Consider the following 20,435-nt stretch of genomic DNA (forward strand, 5'->3'; position numbering starts at 1 on the left):
TGCAATGGAAACAACTTGGATTCAAAGAATTACCTCATTTGTTTACTCGGACATTTTGTGGCTGACCAGTTTTTGTCATGCCTGTATGCTAATGAGCAGCGTCTTTTAATTACATACTGACCTCCCTCTCCACCAGTCCTTCTAACTTGAAAACAAATTGGCAATCTTGTATGCCATTTCAAAATAGTTGTCATGTTGTTAAAGTATTGGAATGATCTTATTGCATTCATGGAATCGAATTGAAAAATTCTGTAAATTTCAGATCATCCCAAACTCTGCTGCCCGTGTTCTAACATGTTAAATCCCATTCCACCATTACCCTGGCACTTGTTGACCTACATTGGCTCCCGGTGAAGCAATATCTCCATGTGAAAATTCTCATCCTGTTTTCTAAATTCAGTCCAAAATTTCCACTGTGCAATTCTCAGATGTAGCTGCACAGCTCCACTTAAGACCTCTTGAGTATTCTTAATGTGAATCGTTTTGGGATGTTTTATCTGATTTGAAGCACTGTGTCATGATAAGTTACAGCATAGAAGGCTGCCATTTTGTTCCTCGTGCTTCTGCCGACACTTTGAAAAGATATCTAATTAGCCCTACCGCTTTATTCTCTGACCCCATCTCCCCCGTTGCTCAGCAATTTTTTTTCTTTTTACAGATTTATAAATTCCCTTTTAAAAGTTATTAAATCTGCTTCCACACTTTCAGGTGGTGCATTCAAGATAATTCTCTGCATATTCTTCCTCTTGTCACATCTGACCCTTATATCTGTAGTCTCTGTCACAGGAAAAGTATTCTTATTTTCACTCAAAATTGTTCATAATTTATGATAAGAGAGGGGATTAAGGGTTATAGGGAGAGGGCGGGAAAGTGGAACTGAGCAGCGACAGATCAGCCATGATCTTATTGAATGGCGGGGCAGGCTCGATGGGCTGGATGGCCTACTCCTGCTCCTATTTCTTATGTTCTTATAATTTTGAACATTTCCATCAAATTTCCCCTCTATTATCTCTGCTCTAAGAACCGTCCTTTTATGTGGAGAGGCTAGGTTAAAAGTAGTTTTTTATCCCTCATAAAAACCCAGCCTGCAGGTGCAGCAGGTGGTCAGGAAGGCTAATGGGATGCTGGCCTTCATAGCGAGGGGGATTGAATATAAAAGTAGGGAGGTCTTGCTGCAGCTGTATAGGGCACTGGTGAGGCCGCAGCTGGAGTACTGTGTGCAGTTTTGGTCGCCGCACTTACGCAAGGATGTTTTGGCCTTGGAGGGAGTGCAGAGGAGGTTTACTAGGCTGATACCGGAGTTGAGGGGGTTGAGCTATGAGGAGAGGCTGAATAAACTAAGCTTGTACTCGTTAGAGTTTAGAAGAATGAGGGGAGATCTCATTGAGACGTATAAGATGATGAATGGGATGAATAGGATAGAGGTGGAGAGACTCTTCCGGCTCAGAAAGGACAGTAGGACTAGAGGGCACAGCCTCAAGATAAAGGGGGGGGGGGTGGATTTAGAACGGAGTTGAGGAGGAACTTCTTCACTCAAAGGGTGGTGAATCTCTGGAATTCTCTGCCCGTTGAAGTGGTGGAGGCTGCCTCGCTAAATATTTTTAAGACGCGGGTTGATGGGTTTTTGATGAGAGAGGGGATTAAGGGTTATGGGGAGAGGGCGGGAATGTGGAACTGAGCCACGACAGATCAGCCATGATCTTATTGAATGGCGGGGCAGGCTCGAAGGGCTAGATGGCCTACTCCTGCTCCTATTTCTTATGTTCTTATAAGATTTTAATAAATCTTGACTGCAATCTCTAAAACCTTGACATCTTTACTAAAATGGAGTGCCCAGAACTGGGAGTAGTATCCCAGCTGGGGCCTATCCCAAGATTTAAAATCATTTCCTTTTTGTCCCTATTCTATTCCTCTGTTTTTAAGAGCAGGACTCAGTCAGCCGTTCTAGCCTGCTCAGCTGTCTGATATGATCATGGCTGATCTTGTACTCCAGTTCCATCTTCCTGTACTATCCACATTTCCTTTAATTCCCTGTTGCGTCCAAAAAAACCTAGCAATCTCTGTCTTAATCTGTTCAATGACCGAGCTTCCACAGCTGGCTGGGATAGAAAATTCCAATGATTCACAACCCTTTGAGTAAATAAATTTCTCCTCTGCTCAGCCCTGAATGGCTGACCCCTTATTCTGACACTTTGATCCCTGGTTCCAGACAATCCAGCCAGAGCAACACTCTCCCAGCCCCCATCCTGTTGAGCCCCTTAAGAATTTTCTCTGAGATCACCACTCATTCAAGTTGGAGGGAATGTGGGCCAAATCTTTTCGATCTCTGCTCTTCGGGCAATTCCTTCATTCATTCACAAGAGAATCTCGTGCACTCCCTCCTTAGCAAGTATATCTATCCTTCATTAAAGAGACAGTGCTTCAGGTGGAGTCTACTCAGGGCTCTGTACAAATTGCAATACAACTTCTTTATTCTAAAATTCCAATCCCTTAATACTAAAGGCTGGCATTACATTTTTTTTCCTGATAACTTCCTGCAGCTGCACGTTCACATTCTTTAATTTGTGTATAATGGCACCCAGAACTCTTGAGTATCAAAATATCCCTCTCTCACCATTTAAATATACATTTCTGAGCCAAGGATCCTACATACATTTTTGGAAAAAAAATGTCGACTTGTACTGCCACCATTAAAGACTTCTGTATGTCCATCTTTGGGTCTCTGGTCATGCATTCCCTCTAAAATTGTTAGCTTATAATGCTGTCCTCTGTTTCTACCAAAGTAAATCACTTTGCAATAGGGCTTTCCAAAGGGCTGTTTCTTCAGTCTTGCCTATGTCTCCTTGAGGTCTGTTAGTATACTTCTCACTGTTTATTACACACCAAGTTTTCTGATGCAAGCTTTGAAATTCTGCAGTGTGCTCCCGTACCCAAATCATTAATATATATCAAAAAAACAGTGGGTTCACTGAATTCTCGAGAACACTGCATACTTCCCTTCAGTCTGAAAAACATATTTTCAGTAACTGCTACTATGCTTTCTACCCCTTAGCTAATTTTGTATTCACATCATCAGTGCTCTTTAATTCTGTGGTTTCAACTTTTCTAACAAGTCTATTATGTGTTACTTTATCAAGCACCTTTTGAAAGCCCATCTTCGTAATAGCAACTGCAGGACCTTCATCCACCTTCTATCTTCCTTCATCAAATGTTCAAGCAGTTACTTAAACATGATATGCCTTAATCAAGTCCGTGCTGGCTTTCCTTTATTGAGTCATATTTTCCCAAGCAGCAATTATTGTCTTGGATTAATGCCCAAAATTTCCCCACCATTGATAGGTGGATTGGTATGTAACTGCTTGGCTTGTCCCTCCATGCAGTAGTCCACTTCTGTAAACACTGTCATGAACAAATGCATCTGCAACAGGTAGACTGGGAAGGACAAGGTCAGGCAGGCTTTCCTTTGTGTTGGTTCTATTACCACCAGCAAAGGCCCAGTTTGCAAATATGTGCTTTAGGAGATGTCAGTTCAGTCAGCCAAAGTTTTTTACCTTCAAGCACTTTTGAAATTTCCTAAACAGAGTACTTTGTGTATCACTGCTTCTTCATTGTGGTGTTCAACATGGAGGAGCACGAGTTCATCAGCTAAGGGAGGGTGACCAGTGGTAATTGGCAGGATGCTTCCTTTCCCATCTTATAGCTAATTTTGTGTCAGACTTAATGGGATCCAGAGTCAATGTTGAGGACTCCCAGGGCTGCTCCCTCTGAATTTGTGTAACTTCTGGTGGATCTATCCTTGTATTGGAATACGACATACCAAGGGATGATGATGAAGAAGTCTGGGCCATTTGCTAAAAAGCTGTGATTCAAACAGTATTGCAGTGTCAGCCTGTTCTTGATTTGGCTGTGCGGCGAAGGAAATTTGGCACGTCTGCTGTGACTCAACAATTTTTACAGATTCACCATGAAAAGCATTCTTTCTGGTTGTATCTCAGCTTGGTGTGGCTCCTGTTCTGTCCAATATTGCAAGAAACTACAAAGGGTGATGAACGAAGCCCAATCCCACTTGGAAAAGCAGCCAGCATAATTAAAGACCCCATGCACCCTCTCCTCCACCTTCTCCTGTCAGGAAAAACATACAACAGTCTGAGGAAAAGTACCAACCGACTCAAGAACAGCTTCTTCCCTGCTGTCTTCAGACTTCTGAATGGACTTCTTCACATTAAGTTGATCTTTCTCTACACCTTAGCTATGACTGTAACTACATTCTACACTCTCTCCTTTCCTTCTCTGTATGATATGCTTTGTCTGTACAGCGCAAAATAGAAATAATACTTTTCACTGTATACTATTACATGTGACAATAATAAATCAAATAAGTCACTGGTTTCAATAGTGCAGACAAGTTCAACACCATACCAGACAAGACTCGAGCCATCTAGACAGGAATCACCTAAATAAGGTTCCTGAAGAAAAATGTATAAACTATCTGTTTACCTCCAGTATTTCTTGGAGCATATTACATAAACTACCTGTCAAAATCTTATCAAACTTGAGTTTGAAATTTTCCATTGCCCTAGCTTCTTGTGGGAGATTTTTTCCAAATTTTCACTTCCCTTTCTGACAAGAAGTTCTTGACATAAGCCCTGAACAGCCTGCCTTCCCTCTTCAGGCTATGCCCCTTAGTTTTGACGACAACTCCTGCATTCAGATTTATTCAGTGGGATCACTACTTGTCAAGTTATTTCATCCTTTTGAATATTTCAATTAAATCACTGTTAATCTTCTGCACTTAAGGGGACAAATATATTCAGTACAATCTAACAACATCATTTAAACTATTTTGGCCAAGCTATCATTGTAATGAATCTGTGATGTTCCCTTTCCAAAGCCAGTAAACACTTCCTGAGCACAAGTACCCACAACTGAACACAGCGCTCTTTATTTTTTTTAATCTTCTACAGAAGAACATAAACTAAGCTGCAATCCAGAGTAACTGTCCTTGGCATTTTAAGAATTTAGGAATTGATCAGTCCTTTCGTAAATATTTATGTAATTACAAAATATTGACTTGTAAATATTCAATATGGTTGCCGTCATAATGTGCAGGAAAAACTCTGGCCTGGCAGCATCTGTGGAGAGAAACAGAGTTAATGTTGCAGAGAAAATGACCTATGAAAGTTTTTTGACTGCAGTGTCATAGAATGGCTACAGCATTGGCCATTTGGCCTGTTGTGTCCATGCTGGCCCTCTGAAAGTGCATTCATACAGTGCCACTACCCTGCCCTTTTCCCAGATATTGAACTGTTTCCAAAGCTAGATTCCTACAAGTTACTGTTGTTGCTCAACAAAGTCATGATGCAGCCATTTGATAAATAAAAAATCTTCGTGGTGGAGGCCATCAAGCATTTTGATCATTATATGTCAGTGTTTTGTGGGATTATAAAGCTCAAATGTTTATGGCAAATTTCATTTGAGCATTTGAAAGATAAATTTAGTTGAATAATTTCTTATTACCGCTTGAATAAGATTTTAGAAAAGGCTAAACAAAGAAAAATGGGTGCATGCTATGCATGAGAGGAATGCTTTTATAAGGAAAAAAGTGATGCTTATTTTTAGTTATGATCACATTCTGCACAATATGGGAATGCAACCAGAACCCTAATTTATACAAATTTAAGTGCGAGCAAAGTGAGACTGGCAGCAGTCATTATAATTTGTGTAAAACTCTGGAAATTTTCATTTTTCCTGTTTGTATTCAGACTTAACTGGTCACTTTTTTTTAAGTTATCTTGTGGAAAGTATTTCAAGTTAGCAGTCTAGAATAATAACCAGGTTGCCATTTATAGTCGAGTTCTTTTTCATGTTTTGCAGATATGAAATATCTTGTTTGTAAGTTCTAAGACAAACTTTTAATCTTACAGTTGAACTGGAGACCTTGCACTATCTCTCTAATGTATTTTGTGCACTTCTGCGATTACGAGGAGTACTATAAATTAGAGAAATTAGGTTGTCCAATGCTGACATGAATAGGTCCTGTAAAGGTTGTTAATGGACGATTACCACTTTCTACCATTAAACTCGGTTATTGTACCTTGAAAAATTCTATTATGGAACCCAGTGAACTTTGTAATAAGATGTCACTCATCATGAATGTCATTTATATTTTAGCATGGAGGAATATATGTTAAACGAAGTGCCAAATTCAATGAAAAGGCAATGGCTAATAAACTTCGAAAGCAGATAGAAGTGGGCACCCCAGTAAGTACTTAAGCGCTGTTTGTGTTTTGATGGCAATAATGGATACATGTTGCTTAAAGCTAAATTTTGTTTCTTTCTGCTTTGCTTTATTGGCTGTTGTAGGTTTGTGTAGCACTTTAGCTAATTTGATGGGGTTATTCAGTTGGATTATGACCTGTTTTCTCTACTAGTTTTATTTTGCAATTTTCAAAATATTTATTTTAAATTGTGTTTTCTGTATTGTTGCAATGTGTAATGTTTCTTCTTCCAGTTTTTGAATTTTTTTTGGTGGGAGAAACTACGTTATATGCAGTACAAAAACAGAAAATGCTGGAAAATCTCAGCAAGTCTGACAGCATTTGTGGGAAGAGAATAGAGCCAGTGTTTTGAGTCTAGATGCTCCTTTGTCAGAGCTGAGAGCAAAGAGAATCAGCGTAGAGTTGTATTATGAGGGTCAGGGTGGAATGGGATAAAAGGTGAGAAGGTGCTAAGAAGTGTCCATTAAGTAATCAGAATGTGTGAATGTCAGAATAGAAGTGCAGATTGTTAAAGGATTGCCTGATGATCATGGCAGTTGCCCTCAGAGGGGCAAGGGGGCGAACAGGAGAGCTGGAATGGAAAGTGGAAAAGTGGAGGTGGGGAAAAAAGAATGATAAAATGGGTGAATAGGATTAAATAAAATAAGTGGAAATGGAGTGAAGGTGGAGGAGAGTCTTCATGCTGTAAAGCAGTTGAACTCAGTGTTCAGTCCTGAAGGCTGTAAGTGCCCAATAAGAAGACGAGGTACTGTTCTTCCAATTCGCGTTGGAATTCGCTAGAGCATTGCAAAAGGCCAAGGACTGACGTGAACAGGAGAGCAGGGTGGTATGTTGAAGTGGCAGGCAACAGGTTAGCATCCTGCTTGCAGATAAGATGGCAAGAACACTGTTGAACATTACCCCGGAAGAAGAACAAAGTTACTGCAGTCACTTAACGTTTCTGTGAATGGCTGTTTAAGACTGAACTGAGACAGATTTGGGAAAGTTGGATGTCAGTAGGAGAACAGTTTCACGAACACAAGATGTATGTGGTGTGCCTCTATGTTAAAGTGACCTGGTTAGTTAAGGACGCTTGAGAATGTGAATGGTTTCATTAAAGCTGGGATTGTCAGCAGACCAGAGAAACCCCAGACTCAACAAGTGGAAGACAGTGACACAGAGGATGAAAAGAGCATCACTCCTGTCCTCAGCCCTGAGTTAGATATGAATTTCCATTTAGACACAACGATGAAGAATTTGAAGGCTTCTCTGATAAAAAAATAAACTGTGTTGAAAGTGCTTCAGTCATTGGTTCATTTGCATACGGATTAATATGCTAACATATGGGGCACAAACTTTCTGCCCCACTACACTTGTCAGTGAGCGAAGCAGGGTGGGAAATGTGAACGTGAGGCTAAAAACATGAATGGTGCTGTTCGGGCCATTCGCAATCATCCCAATGTGTTAGTGAGCCCAGGACAAAATAGTCCGGGTTTACTTAGCTCTCCGACCTTGCCGGTGGAGGTCCTCACCAACAAGGATCACTGTCCAACCAATGGGGTGGCCTCGCTAGTGGGACAGGACCCAACAGGTGACCCAGGAACAACCAATCCAGTTTTTAAAAGGAAGCATTGCCGTATTTTAGCTTAGTTACACCACCTTGAATTTACAAAGTAATCTCTTTAGTATTACTGAAGAAGCAAGATCTCTAACCATTAAATAAATCAGTTTTCAACTTTGCAGTTGGAGTTTCGGTGATATTTTAAGTGAAAACTACACAATGTTTCCAAGACTTTACAACTTTTTCAAAACCATGATTTTTAACTTTGTTTTGCCAGAGGATGACAGCAAGTAATAAATTGAATTAATCATCATTATTTTCAAAGAATATGCCCAAAAATAGTTCTCTTTCAAGTTGGGCTTTAGCAAACTTCATTACTTTACAAGTCAAAGCAATTTGTAAGACGAGACCACGCCACACGAGAAAAACTGGTTCAATTCAAATCTCTTCTTATTCGTACATTTATGAATGAATAAGAAAAATCATACAATGCTAACACTGATAAACGTGAAACTGATGGGGCTTCCAAGGCAACTGCAACACTATGGGCAAAATTTTCCCCCCCAAAATTCTAAGTGACAGAAAATCCTAAAGACCGGGGAAGCTGGCTGTAGACTGCGAGGCATGTGCCGTGATCTTCCATAATCAGTCATAAACCATTACTTGCCATAATTATATTTGCCTTTTACCTTTTCATCTTCATACTTTATAATGCTGCAAGTTGTTGGAGCCAAGAGATGGAAACAGTGCAGCACCACCTGAAATGCAGTTGAGATCAACCAACTTTTGAATGTATTGTACCAACTAAAACATGAAGGAATATCTCTTTGTTTGTCATAGGAAACTTTCAGTCTAGGGAGGAGAATTGGCAGCAATTGATATTCATTAGGTTGCTGAGACGATACTTATACTTGACACATCTTGTCTAAACTTTCTGTGACAAATTTACTTTATATCTATTGTGCAATTAAAGGAACTTCATGTCGTTCAGTGCACCTGAATAAGGGACCAGTAAGCAATACCCCATTTCTGAAAACAGCTCTTGTGTTTTTTTGTCTACGTATCTGCCGTTACCCTTACCTGAAAATGCTGAAGCATTTCCTCAATTGCGCTCACCATTATTTTGATAGCAATTCTCATGCTTTCTAATACCATGTATATTCAAGAGTAAGCATTCAAATAGAGTCTTAAATCATCATGGTAAGGTTTGATAATTGCTCCCATGTGTGTTTTGTTTTCACTTTTTCCTCACAAGCTGTCACTGCTGTTGACAGTATTCAACCTCATTGAAAAATTAAAAATTGAAGCATCATCACTTGATCTACTGGAAGTTAATCTGCAGGATTCACCTGGGAATAAATATTGTATATTTTGTTTAAATGCAGTGTGCTACTGCCCAGTGAAATGATTTCTCTGTTGACCTTTAATTGCTATATTATTGCTGAAAGAGCCACATACAATGGAATTCTGATATTGTGTATATCTGAAATTGAGCTTTCCTTTTTATTGGAAATTAGTTTAGCAAAAGTGTTATTGATAAAATGGAAACTCTTTATAGTCTATTAGCTATTGCCAGATGGCTTTTTCCAATGGCTGACTCAGAAGATGGAATTGTTATACTTCAATTTGTATTCTGTGTTCTCCAAAGCTTATATTCCACAAGTTATGTTTAAAATTTCCCTCTAAGGTTTTCTAGCTGCGTACGTTATTTATCCCAACATTTTCTTTCTTTGTTTCATGCAAGGAATTTACGCATAAATGGAGAAAAGCTGCAATACAAAGAGACTTGGGGGTATTTATGTATTGAACACAGGAAGCTTGCACACAGGTGCGGCAGATAATCAGGAAGGCTAATGGAATGTTGGCCCTTATTTCAAGGGAGTACAAGAGCAATAAAGCTGCAGCTGTACAAGAACCAGTGAAACCCTACAGTGCAGAAGTAGGCCATTTGGCCCATCCAGTCTCTGTGCTGACTCTTCATTTTACCCACCGTGCTACCCAGGGTACTGATGAGACCATACCTGGAGTTCTGTGAGCAGTTTCGGTCCCCCTTATTTAAGAAAAGCTATTATTTCATTGGAAGCAGTTCAGAGAAGTTTCACTAGGATGATCCCTGGTATGGAAAGATTGTCTTATGAAGAAAGCTTAAACAGATTGGGACTCTACTCATTGGAACTTAATAGAAAGGAGGTGAGTTCATCAAAACATATGGGTTCTTAAGGGGCTTGACAGGGTTAACGTTACCTTATGGGAGCTGCAAGGACCTGGTGCATAGCCTCACAATAAAGGACTGAGATGAGAAGGATTTTTTTCTGAGTTGAATCTTTGGAACTTGTTGTTGCAAAGAGTGATAGGGCAGAGTCCTTTTGTAAATTTAAGGCTGAGATGGATAGGTTTTTGATCAGGAAGAGAAACAAGGGTTATGGGGAATGGACAGGAAAGTGGATGCGAGGAATTTTGAATCAGCCATGATCCTATTGAATGGTGGAGCAAGTTCGAAGGGCCAAAAGGTCTGTTCGTGTTCCTTTTTCTTGTGACCTTATACTCTCAGGTTTGATACAGTACGTGTTATTTTACAGATGACATATTCCTTACGGGTCCAGTCAGAATCATAGCTGTAAAGTCGGAATATGGGGTAGCAGTCTCGGAAATGGCGTGAAAGGGTTTTTTTTTGTTGCATATGGGTAGATAGTCATTGAATCCTATCTTAGTAGATTGTTTCAGCCTGGTGTAGGTTGGCGGTAGGCCTGAAGAAAGACGTTACCATATCTGAGTTTTCACCGTTCCCGTTTACATTTGTGCCTGTATGATGCATTCCAGCATTTGTAAAGAAAAAGTCTTTGAGTTTTGCATATCTTGTGGTATGTTCCAGTCCTCTCCTGGGAATGGATAACTCAGTTTGTGCTCTCAGGAATTCCATATTTCTCATTGTGTCTAATGAACATTATTTAGTGGAGGATATGATGTGCCAGTTGAACATTTATGCTTTGTTAAGACCATAAACTAGCATTGCATTTTATGGAGCAAGTTAAAGTCTGAAGGTACCAAAATATAGACATGTTAAAAGATCTGAAATTAGTACTGTAATTGCTAGAATACTATGTTAGCAATGAAGCACCTTGTTCTTTTTGGATGTCCTTTGTGTTTTGAGTTTTGTATTGCAATCCCCAGTTGCAAGTCATTTAACAACTTCAATGGGGCAAATTGCTCTTCTCGCCCTTCCCTTCCCTGCTGTGCCCTCCTATGCCCCTGAAGATACAAGAACGGTAATTTTGAATAGCTGATTATCTAATTTGCTGAACTTTGGCAGTATGGGAAAAGTGGTTGAGTTTGTGCTTCTAGCTATCTTTACACACCTCACCTCTCATCACCAGCCAGAATGTAAATACTTCCTTTGTCCCCTTATGTTCAGTTATCTGTATGTTAAGTACCTGAACATGAAGCATTTCTTGGAAAATGAGCTGCTCAACAAATCTAAGATTTATTTTAGTTTTACCACTGAAGTAGCCTACGTCAGTTCTGTTGTTATGGCCAGATGGCTTATCGTTTTCCAGCTGCAATCTTTAGAAGATCCCCTATAAACTTTGACATGCTCTTGCAGACTTGCTACGAATTTTAAACATTCCCGCAATACTTTCTTAAAATGTAGAAACAAGCTCCCTAAGACAAATGCGAGAAAGATCAAGTCTGACCCTTTGTTACCTTTCTCATACTGATCAAAATTTCGGAACCCAAGTTTGAAAACCATTGTTTAGACTCGTGAAGCTGAACAGTTTGTTTCATTTGGTTCAGTAGCATCAGTAGTTGCTTGCAGTATGCTTTTAAGATATCTGTTGAAACCAGCCTGAGTTAGCCACTTTTAAAATGAACACATTTTAACAGCTTTTTTTTTCCTCTTAAGGCATATCTTGTGATTTTCCCAGAAGGAACGCGTTACAACCCAGATAATCCACAAGTGATTGCAGCAAGCCAGGCATATGCTCGTAAAGAAGGTGAGGTTGCTGTTTTTTAATCTCAGATAGCATTGTGTGCTGTTCATGGACATTGATTCATATAGCCTAAAGGAATGAATAACAATGCATTGATTGCAAGGTCTGCAGAAGAAATTAGCTTTAACAGACTGCTCTAATATAAGCACCAAATTGATGGTTTTACTTTTTGGGGCCACAGAAGCAGAAGATTGAAATGCCACATTGGTGTGTGTATAAGGTGCAGAGAGGAATATGTTGTGCTGCATTGGCTTCTGCTCTAATTGCATCCTTCTGCTCATTCACATTGGCTTCTGGGCAAGCAACATCTAAGTTTTAACGTTCTCATCCTTGTTTTCAAATCTGTTCCTCTGTGATTCATTCTATATTAATATTAAAGTCCCCCATTATGATATTGCCCTTGCACATATACTTTTTCTTAAATTTACGTTCTCTGAGACTGCAACTACTGTTAGGGGCCTGCAAACTATTCCAGTATTTCCTACTCCTAGTTCATTGGTTGTACCCAAATTAATTTCTGCCCCCACCATTTTTTTTTCGGTGCTGTTAATTTATTTGTGTTGGACATTCTTTGTAGGGACAGATTGCTTTAACTTCAATATTTTGTGGTTTTTCTTGATTCCTCAGTTTCCAAAGCTTTACTGCATTTATGCTGTCTTACGTTCCTGTCACAAGCTGCTCACGTGTTTCCAAATTGCTGCATTACTTTACAGCCCTAATGTTTCTCTTGCTAGGTTTTAATTTGCCGTTTTCTGTATCCTTTCATTGATACTCACTTGTTAGTTTAAAACCTTTTTGCTGCCCTAGTTATTCAGTTTGCTAGGATATTGGTTGTATTTTGGTTTAAGTGGAGCTTGTCACAAAGCAGCAGCACCGTCTTTCCCCATTACTGGTGCCAGTAGCAAATGAATCATAATCTATATCTCCACACTGCTCTCAGCTGCACAGTTAAGTATAAATCTATTTGTCCCCAAGTTAATTTGTGCATCACTCATGGAACAGTCCAGAGACTACCTGTCCAGCTGTGCTTTATAATTCTAACTGTAACTTCTCAAACACTCTTTTGGTACGACTAGAAATTGAGTTGATGATTATGTGGACCTTTAATGGCTAGATCCTTCATCTTGCTCCAAGCCGTTCTCAGGCTGTGGGATGATGCTTTTAACGTTAGCAGTGAATGGGCAGTGCAACCTTCTGAGCTACTGGTTTGTATTAACATTTTAACTTAGCGCCTTGCTCTTGTGCCCACATGTCCATCCTTAGCCTGCTGCAATGCTCCGGTAAAGTTTGGTAGCAAGCTGGAGGATTAGCCTGTCATGTTATGGTTGGACTTGATGCAATCCACTGGACTCGTCGCTGAGTTCAGCACCTTTAGATTGGGAACATTCTGCTACATCTTCAACCTTTTTCAAAAATATCCCTTTCATGTATTGTCTCAATGCAATCCTTCCCCACCACCCCTCCTCATCCCGGTTCCCCTCCCACACCAGGCCATCTGTCTTTCATTCTTCACACTTGCTAATCCCACAGCTACAATCTAAAATTTAATGCCGCCTTTCCCCACTTCAGCTCTCAAAAAGAGACAAAGGGACTGAAAAAATGAACTCTGTTCTCTCCTTACTGATGCAGCCAGGCCTGTTGAGTTTTTCTGGCATCACCTCTTGTTCCAGATTCCAGCATCAGAATTAGTGAAAATCAGTTTTGTGTAATCTTTCTGTAGAAGTAATTGCTATGTTCCAGTCCTCTCCTGGGAATGGATAACTCAGTTTGTGCTCCTAGGAATTTATTTTAATCTTAACAGCCTGTACTTGAAGATGATTCGGCTGATTTTCAGGTGAATAGTGGAAACTCCAGGCTCTAGTCCAATTCTTGCAATCATGCTCTCTTCTAAGATTAACCGATCAATGGACATAATCTGGTCATTTGTGTATATCTTGCTAATGTCAACATGTCAGTCTTGTGTGATACAGCTCCAGTTCCTCCTCTCTCCCCTCCATGGTATTCTGGTAAATATGCATTATCTTTTTAAAGGCTGTTTTATCTTTTTTTCAGGAAAATGGCAAGTTGTTGCCATTTTATACAGTCTTTTTATTCAGACTAGCTTGAGGCCAACTCCCTGGTAGTTTTCTAATGCTTCCAGTTTGATATCATGAGAGAACATGAATATCCATCCTGCATTTATTTATAGAATATTATTGACCTAAGAAACATGTATTTACTGCTACCTTTCACTCTGCTTTTTAGCCATGTGTCACAACTACGTTTGCTATTTATGCTGTTTTCCCAACTTTTCTTATGCAACCGCTTTCCTGAAGTCCATATTTCTCCTGTGTTTTCCGTAATTTCTTCAAAAAATTAAACGTGACCTTTGTTGACTTTCTGATTTGGCCTTTGGAAGTATTTGTATATTTGATCACTAATTATCTCTTAATTTTCCCGATGTTGATGTTGCCTTTAATGTTCATTCAATACTATTTTTCAACAAAATGATTTCTGTGCTCATGACTGATGATGGTTCAGCAGTTAATGACCTACTTAAAAAAAAACTTAATACGTTTCTGGTAATTTACACCTTGTTACCAATTTGCAGCCAGTGGAAATTACCTTTCAACTTTATCTCCTTAGCAACTCTTAACCTCTACGTCTTCTTCTGCCATATTCCAATGAAGTAGCTCATTTTTTTCCCAATTTAAATACAAGCTATACAATAACCTCCCTTTCCTGGTCTTGTTTCAATTAATTTTCATTCTTTATCCATTTCACCTCTAATATCCTTCACAAGTTCTGCAACTATAGCCTCAATAAATGTCCACAGAATCCACTGTAATGCAATTCCACCTGTTCTCCACCACATGCCCTGTTTTGTGTTAGGATAATACAATGTTAATTACTTATTAACAGCCCAGACCAAACCTTATATTTCTTTGAAGAACTGAATGAGAGGGTCACATCATTTATACCAACATTTGTTTTTGCACGATGAGCTTATAACTCCCAAGTGCCAACCAGCGAAGGAGTAAACTTAGTGCACAGAATGTTATTCAGATTTAAATGTTGAAGTATCTTCTCTGACAGTATATTTTTATATCTAAACATTGTGTGTATTTGTAATGGTGCAATTGGAATACAAAGCAAACCAATGTTTTGTTGTATGTTTGTATTGATAAATGGCACTCATTATTTTACTCTTGTGTTTTGCATTTTTGTTTTTGGAATAAAGAATAAAAAGCAAATTCTGATCAAAGATCTTGTGTGACAATGAACATAAGGCTTAGCTGATTTCTGTTTATTATGTAAATTTGAACTGTGATTGTTCTATTGTCTTTACATTATTCAGTTTCAAAACATCCTCTTCAATTTTATCTTGGTGCTGTACTTCCCATGATGAGTGAATGGAGGCAACATTTTTTTGTTCACGGTGGAATTTCAGTGCATTACTCAAATGATACCGTGATCTTCGTAAACTAAAATGCACATTGGCCTTATGTTATGAATGTAGTAGCTTAATTTTATGCCTAATTTATACTTTGCAAAGTTAAGGACAATCCAAAATTTTGTGCAGTTTAAAGCGAGAATCAAATGAACTGGTTTTACCCATTGGTCAGGGGTTGGAGGGGTAGCTTTCAAAAACCCCCTGTAACTGGTGTTGGGGTTCTTCATTAAGTACCTACGAGTGAGGAACTTTCCCCTCTCAGACTATAAGCAAATATGACAGGCTTTGCTTGGCACCTTTCTGGAGGCATAAGTGAACTGTGCAAATCTAGTTCAAATCCCTGATCCACTGCTAAATTATTGTGGGATAATTGATCTGAAGTGGCTAGTTACAAGCCAGATTCCCTGCCTGCTGCGGGTGTGCATGAATGGGAAGCTGTTTAACTCCCCATCGGTTAAGAATCAACACTTCTTGACTAAAACCTTTGACCCCACATGCGCTCTTTCTCTCTCTCTATATAGTCCAATATTCACTGCTGCCTCTATATTCTCCACCATGTAGCTGCATGTTGAGCTAGGAGATGTAAAACTGAAGCATTGCATCATCATCGGCAAGTTCACGTATGCAGTTTTATAATAAATGGAGGTGTAAGAATTTAAATGGCGATGGTTAACCTTGTATGGGGAGATATGCTTTTTAATGTGTGGTATAACCAGTCTTCTTCCGGCATAGCATATAAGCAAAAGTATCAAATTTTTGAATGAAGCAGCGTTAATTGGTGGGTGAAAACCTGGAACTCATATATAAAGGTAGTAAAGAGTGCTTTTGGAACATTGGCCTTTATAAATCAAAGTATTGATTATAAGATTTGGAATGTTATGGTGAGGTTGTATAAGACATTGGTGAGACCGAATTTAGAATATTGTATGCAGTTTTGGGCACCTAATTATAGGAAAGTTATTAATAAGGTTGAAAGAGTGCAGAGAAGGTTTGCAAGGATGTTGCCAGGAGTTGAGAAACTGAGTTACAGAGAAAGGTCGAATAGGTTAGGACTTTATTCCCTGGAGCGTAGAAGAATGAGGGGAGATTTGATAAAGGTGTATAAAATTATGATGGGTATAGATAGAGTGAATGCAAGCAAGCTTTTTCCAGTGAGGCTAGGGGAGAAAAAAACTAGAGGACATGGGTTAAGGGTGAAAAGGGAAAAGTTTAAAGAGAATATTAGGAGGCCTTCTTCACACAGAGTGGTGGGAGTGTGGAATGAGCTGCCGGATAAAGTGGTTAATGTGGGCTCACTTTTAACATTTAAGGAAAATTTGGACAGGTTCATGGATGAGAGGGGTGTGGAGAGATATGGTCCAGGTCAGTGGGACTGGGCAGAAAAATGGTTCGGCACAGCCAAGGAGGGCCAAAAGGCCTGTTTCTGTGCTGTAATGTTCTGTGGTTCTATAACCCAGTTCATGTTTCCAAATCACACATTCTGTATTTTTATTTAAATTGCTAATTTCATAAAATTGATACTGGATATAAGCGATATAACATGGTGGACCAAAGATCAGTAATTACAACAAGGCAAATACATTGATGACAGCTCTTGGGAGAAAGACTTAAATAAATTGTACTTCCGTAACAACGGACTATATTTCTCTTCACCAAAACATGTTCCAACAAAGGGTGGTTAACCCTCTAACTTGCCTTAAAAAAAACTTCCACAAGTTCAGAACCTTATCCAGGGGTCATTGCTCCTGGGCAGAAAAGTTGGCATGTTTCATGGTTGCCTTTCAAGATACGTTATCACAATCCAGTTGTAGCAGTGCTTCTGTGATAAATCCAGTGGTTCCAATGTTGATTTCAATGTAATTTTAGATCGGACAAAGTTTTGGAAATATGAATTTATAATACATTACATAACTTTATTAATTAACAGAATTGTTTAAAAAAGCTGCGAATCATAGACAAGGTGGGATAATAGCTACCCTGATGTGTGTATTTTGGATCTTCTTGTAAGTGAAGGTTTATTCTATTCCTAAGGTTCAAAATAGTATAGCAACTGGTGGTAAAGTTAAACAAGTATACAAAATCAGAAGTAAAATATATAATTGAATAAAATAAATAGTTAACGAGAACACATGAAGGATGACAGGACAGGTGCTATGTCACAGTTGCTGCAGCTGGGAGCTCCTGGATGTCAGTTTGATCCATGGCAAACACGCCTGCAGTTCAAGCAGCTTCAACGCTGAATTTGGGCTGGAGACACTGCGACTTATCTGGGAGGGGAAAAGTTACCTGAATTCTTTCTACTAGGGAGGCAGTTGCATCTCATTGGTCATACGTCTCAGGGGCAAGAGGGTGCGAGTGTAAGTGAGGCAGGTAAGGGTACTCAAGAGGGCAGGAGGATATGCAGTGGTGTCTGAATAAGAAACGGTGCAGGCTCTTTTGGAAGGACAAAAAGGAAGTGGAGGGGTGGCTCTGTTTATGATGGTATTACACAATAGAGAAGGATGATCTCATTTTAGGAAACCAGGATGTTCAAATAGTAAGGGTAGAGGGAGACAGAAACCAGGAAACAGCAGGCCAGTTAACTTAACATCAATCATCAGGAAAATGTTAGAAACTATTAATCAGAAAAAGCTGGAGGAGGGCACTTGAATTGGTCCAAGGTGATCAGGCAATGCCAACGTGGTTTTCTGAAAGGGAAATCATGTTTAACCAACTAATTGAAGTTCTTTGAGGAAGTTTGTGCTGTGGATAAAGGGGAACCAGTCAACGCACTGTACTTAGATTTCTAGAAGTCATTTGATAAAGTACCACATCATAGGCTGTTATGGAAAGACTTATGGTATAGGGGTAACACATTGGTAGGGATTGATGATTGGCTGGCTAATGGGAAACAGAAAGGAGGTGTAAATGTATCTTTTTCAAATTGGAAGACATAACAAGTGGCATGCCATGGGATCAGTGCCGCAATCTCAGCGGTTTATAATTTATCTTAATGACTTCGATGAAGAGTTTGAAGGGATGTTTATCAAATTTACTGATGACACAAAGGTGGGTAGGAAAGCAAATTGTGTACAGGATATCAGGAGGTTACAAAAATATATAGATAGGTTAAGTGAGTGGGCAGATATCTGGCAAATGGAGTATAATTTAGGTACGTATGAAATTGTTTTTGGCAGGAAGAGTGCAAAAGAAGCTTCGTATCAAAATGGTGAGAGATTGCAGAGTTTCAAGGGTGGCCTAGAGCATAAATCAAAAAGACTTGTACACAGACACAGCAAGGAATTCAGGAAACTAATAAAATATTATTTATTTCAAAGTTGTGAGGTTATGCTTTTTTTTAATAGGGCATTCGTGTGACCACATTTGGAGTACTGTGTATTGATCACTATTGTTGGTAAGGTATTTATGTACATTGAAAACAGTTCACAGAACTAGGAGGTGCTGCTTAAAAATAAGGGGCCATCAGTTAAAATTGATATGAGGCTAAATTCTTTGAGGATCTTGAATCTTTGGGACTCTCGTCTTGAAAAGATGGTGGAAATAGACTCTTTGAATATTCTTAAGGCGGAGCGGATAGATCCTTGGTAAGCAAGGGGATGATAGGTTTTCTGGGGTATGTTGATGCAGATTTGAGGTTATCAGCCACGATCCTATTAACTGGTGGAGCAGACTCGAAGGGCCAGTTCTCATTTATATGTATCCTTTTTCTTCACTTTCACCCTTTGCAGTCCTAAACTGGTGAAGACCACATCCACCCATCAGGGGATTGCATCAAACGTTTTACTTTTAAAAAAAAAATGACTATTGAATATCTACGGTATCACAACCTACTCCCTTGAAGGCTTTGAATTATAAACTGAGTACAGAATCGGAGTACCTGTTGTGGTTTAAAAAAAACGATGAGTCTAATGCAGTGTCAGAGGCTAAAGAATGTACTGTTAAGCAAATAACTTAATGCCCTTAACAGACAGAAGTAGTTCTCAAATGGCTTCCTTATAAAAAATGTTTTACAGTTCTTCGGTGTGAGATAATAGATTTAAATTCAAACTCCATTATGTGTTGGTTTGTTTGCCAAAAAAATTGAAGAGACTAAAAGCTAATAATATTTGATTTTCCAAAAACAGATTGTAATTGGCAGTCTTTGTGCCTCAATTTATAATTTTCATGCTAATTGGAATTCCAGCTTTATAATTTGGCTCCTTCATAAAACATTTGTCCATTAACTGAGTTATTTGTATTTTTCATTGAGTGCAATTTGATGATGTATACAACTCAATAATCTTGTCACGTTTTGGTTTGCAAATAATTTAGAATCCAAGGTTTCAGTTGAGTTTTCCAGAAATAGTTTCCTCATAAACTGCTGATTTTGGCTTCTCGTTTATGGATTTCTTTGAACATACATTTTCAGTGGCATTTTTTGATGTCGGCTCATTGACAGAACAGTGAAAACTGTGGTAAATTAAGCCATTTTAGAACGAAGAAAATCCAATGATGTCAACTTTGTTCTTTGGCAGTTGTCTCATGGGTAATGGATGTTCCTATGTTTTATATTGCTATTAATGTATTTTGGTTAAATATATTTTTTAATAAACATGTAAATCTGTTATTGAGTCAGTGAATTTGAGAACAGGACTTGATTTTATCAACCTTAAGCTTCAGTTCAAAGGAAGCCTGTGTGTCAGATATGTTTGTGTAAATTTACAATCTTTCTGAGTCTATAGGGGGCAGGGGAGTGCTAATAAGTAGAAGAGGGTCGAGGTGAAGGTCTCCTTGAACTGCCACAATATTATGAGTCACATTGGCCCATAGTCACTCACTGTCCAAATTCCCTTGATCTTTTACACTGGAGTTGAGTACTGTACTCCAACTATGTGGTATTTTAGGTGCAATTTGGCAAGATATTCCAAGACCATCTGTATAAACTTGTCATGTTTTAATTATTTTCACTTCATTGGAATAAGAGTGTAATTGCAGCCAGACCAGTTTTAAATAGGCAGTTTCCTTATAAATATGCATGTGTTTATTTAAAATGGGGAATAAGTTGACAGGAATGTGCAGACTTGAGGCAAAGTATATAATATTGCTTGATGATGTGACAGTACAGCAAATTTAAGCTGATTTCAGGAATTATAATTACTCCTCTGGTGCAAGTATTAAGAAAATCTGTTTTAAGTTAGCATAAGATATTTTCAGAA

At 38.9% G+C, this 20,435-nt stretch overlaps 1 protein-coding gene across 1 annotated transcript in view; it reads left to right on the forward strand.

Moving 5' to 3' along the window:
* The window catches only part of agpat5 (1-acylglycerol-3-phosphate O-acyltransferase 5 (lysophosphatidic acid acyltransferase, epsilon)), a 112,900-nt gene that overhangs the window by 45,824 nt on the left and 46,641 nt on the right, over positions 1-20,435 (forward strand). The window contains exons 4-5 of the mRNA XM_080192034.1: positions 6,172-6,261; positions 11,720-11,810. Of these exons, the coding sequence (XP_080048160.1) occupies positions 6,172-6,261; positions 11,720-11,810 (181 nt within the window). The remainder of the gene's footprint in view (positions 1-6,171; positions 6,262-11,719; positions 11,811-20,435) is intronic.

The sequence above is a fragment of the Carcharhinus amblyrhynchos genome, chromosome 7 (assembly GCF_965287045.1).
Source record: "Carcharhinus amblyrhynchos chromosome 7, sCarAmb.v2.hapA, whole genome shotgun sequence".
NCBI lineage: Eukaryota > Metazoa > Chordata > Chondrichthyes > Carcharhiniformes > Carcharhinidae > Carcharhinus > Carcharhinus amblyrhynchos.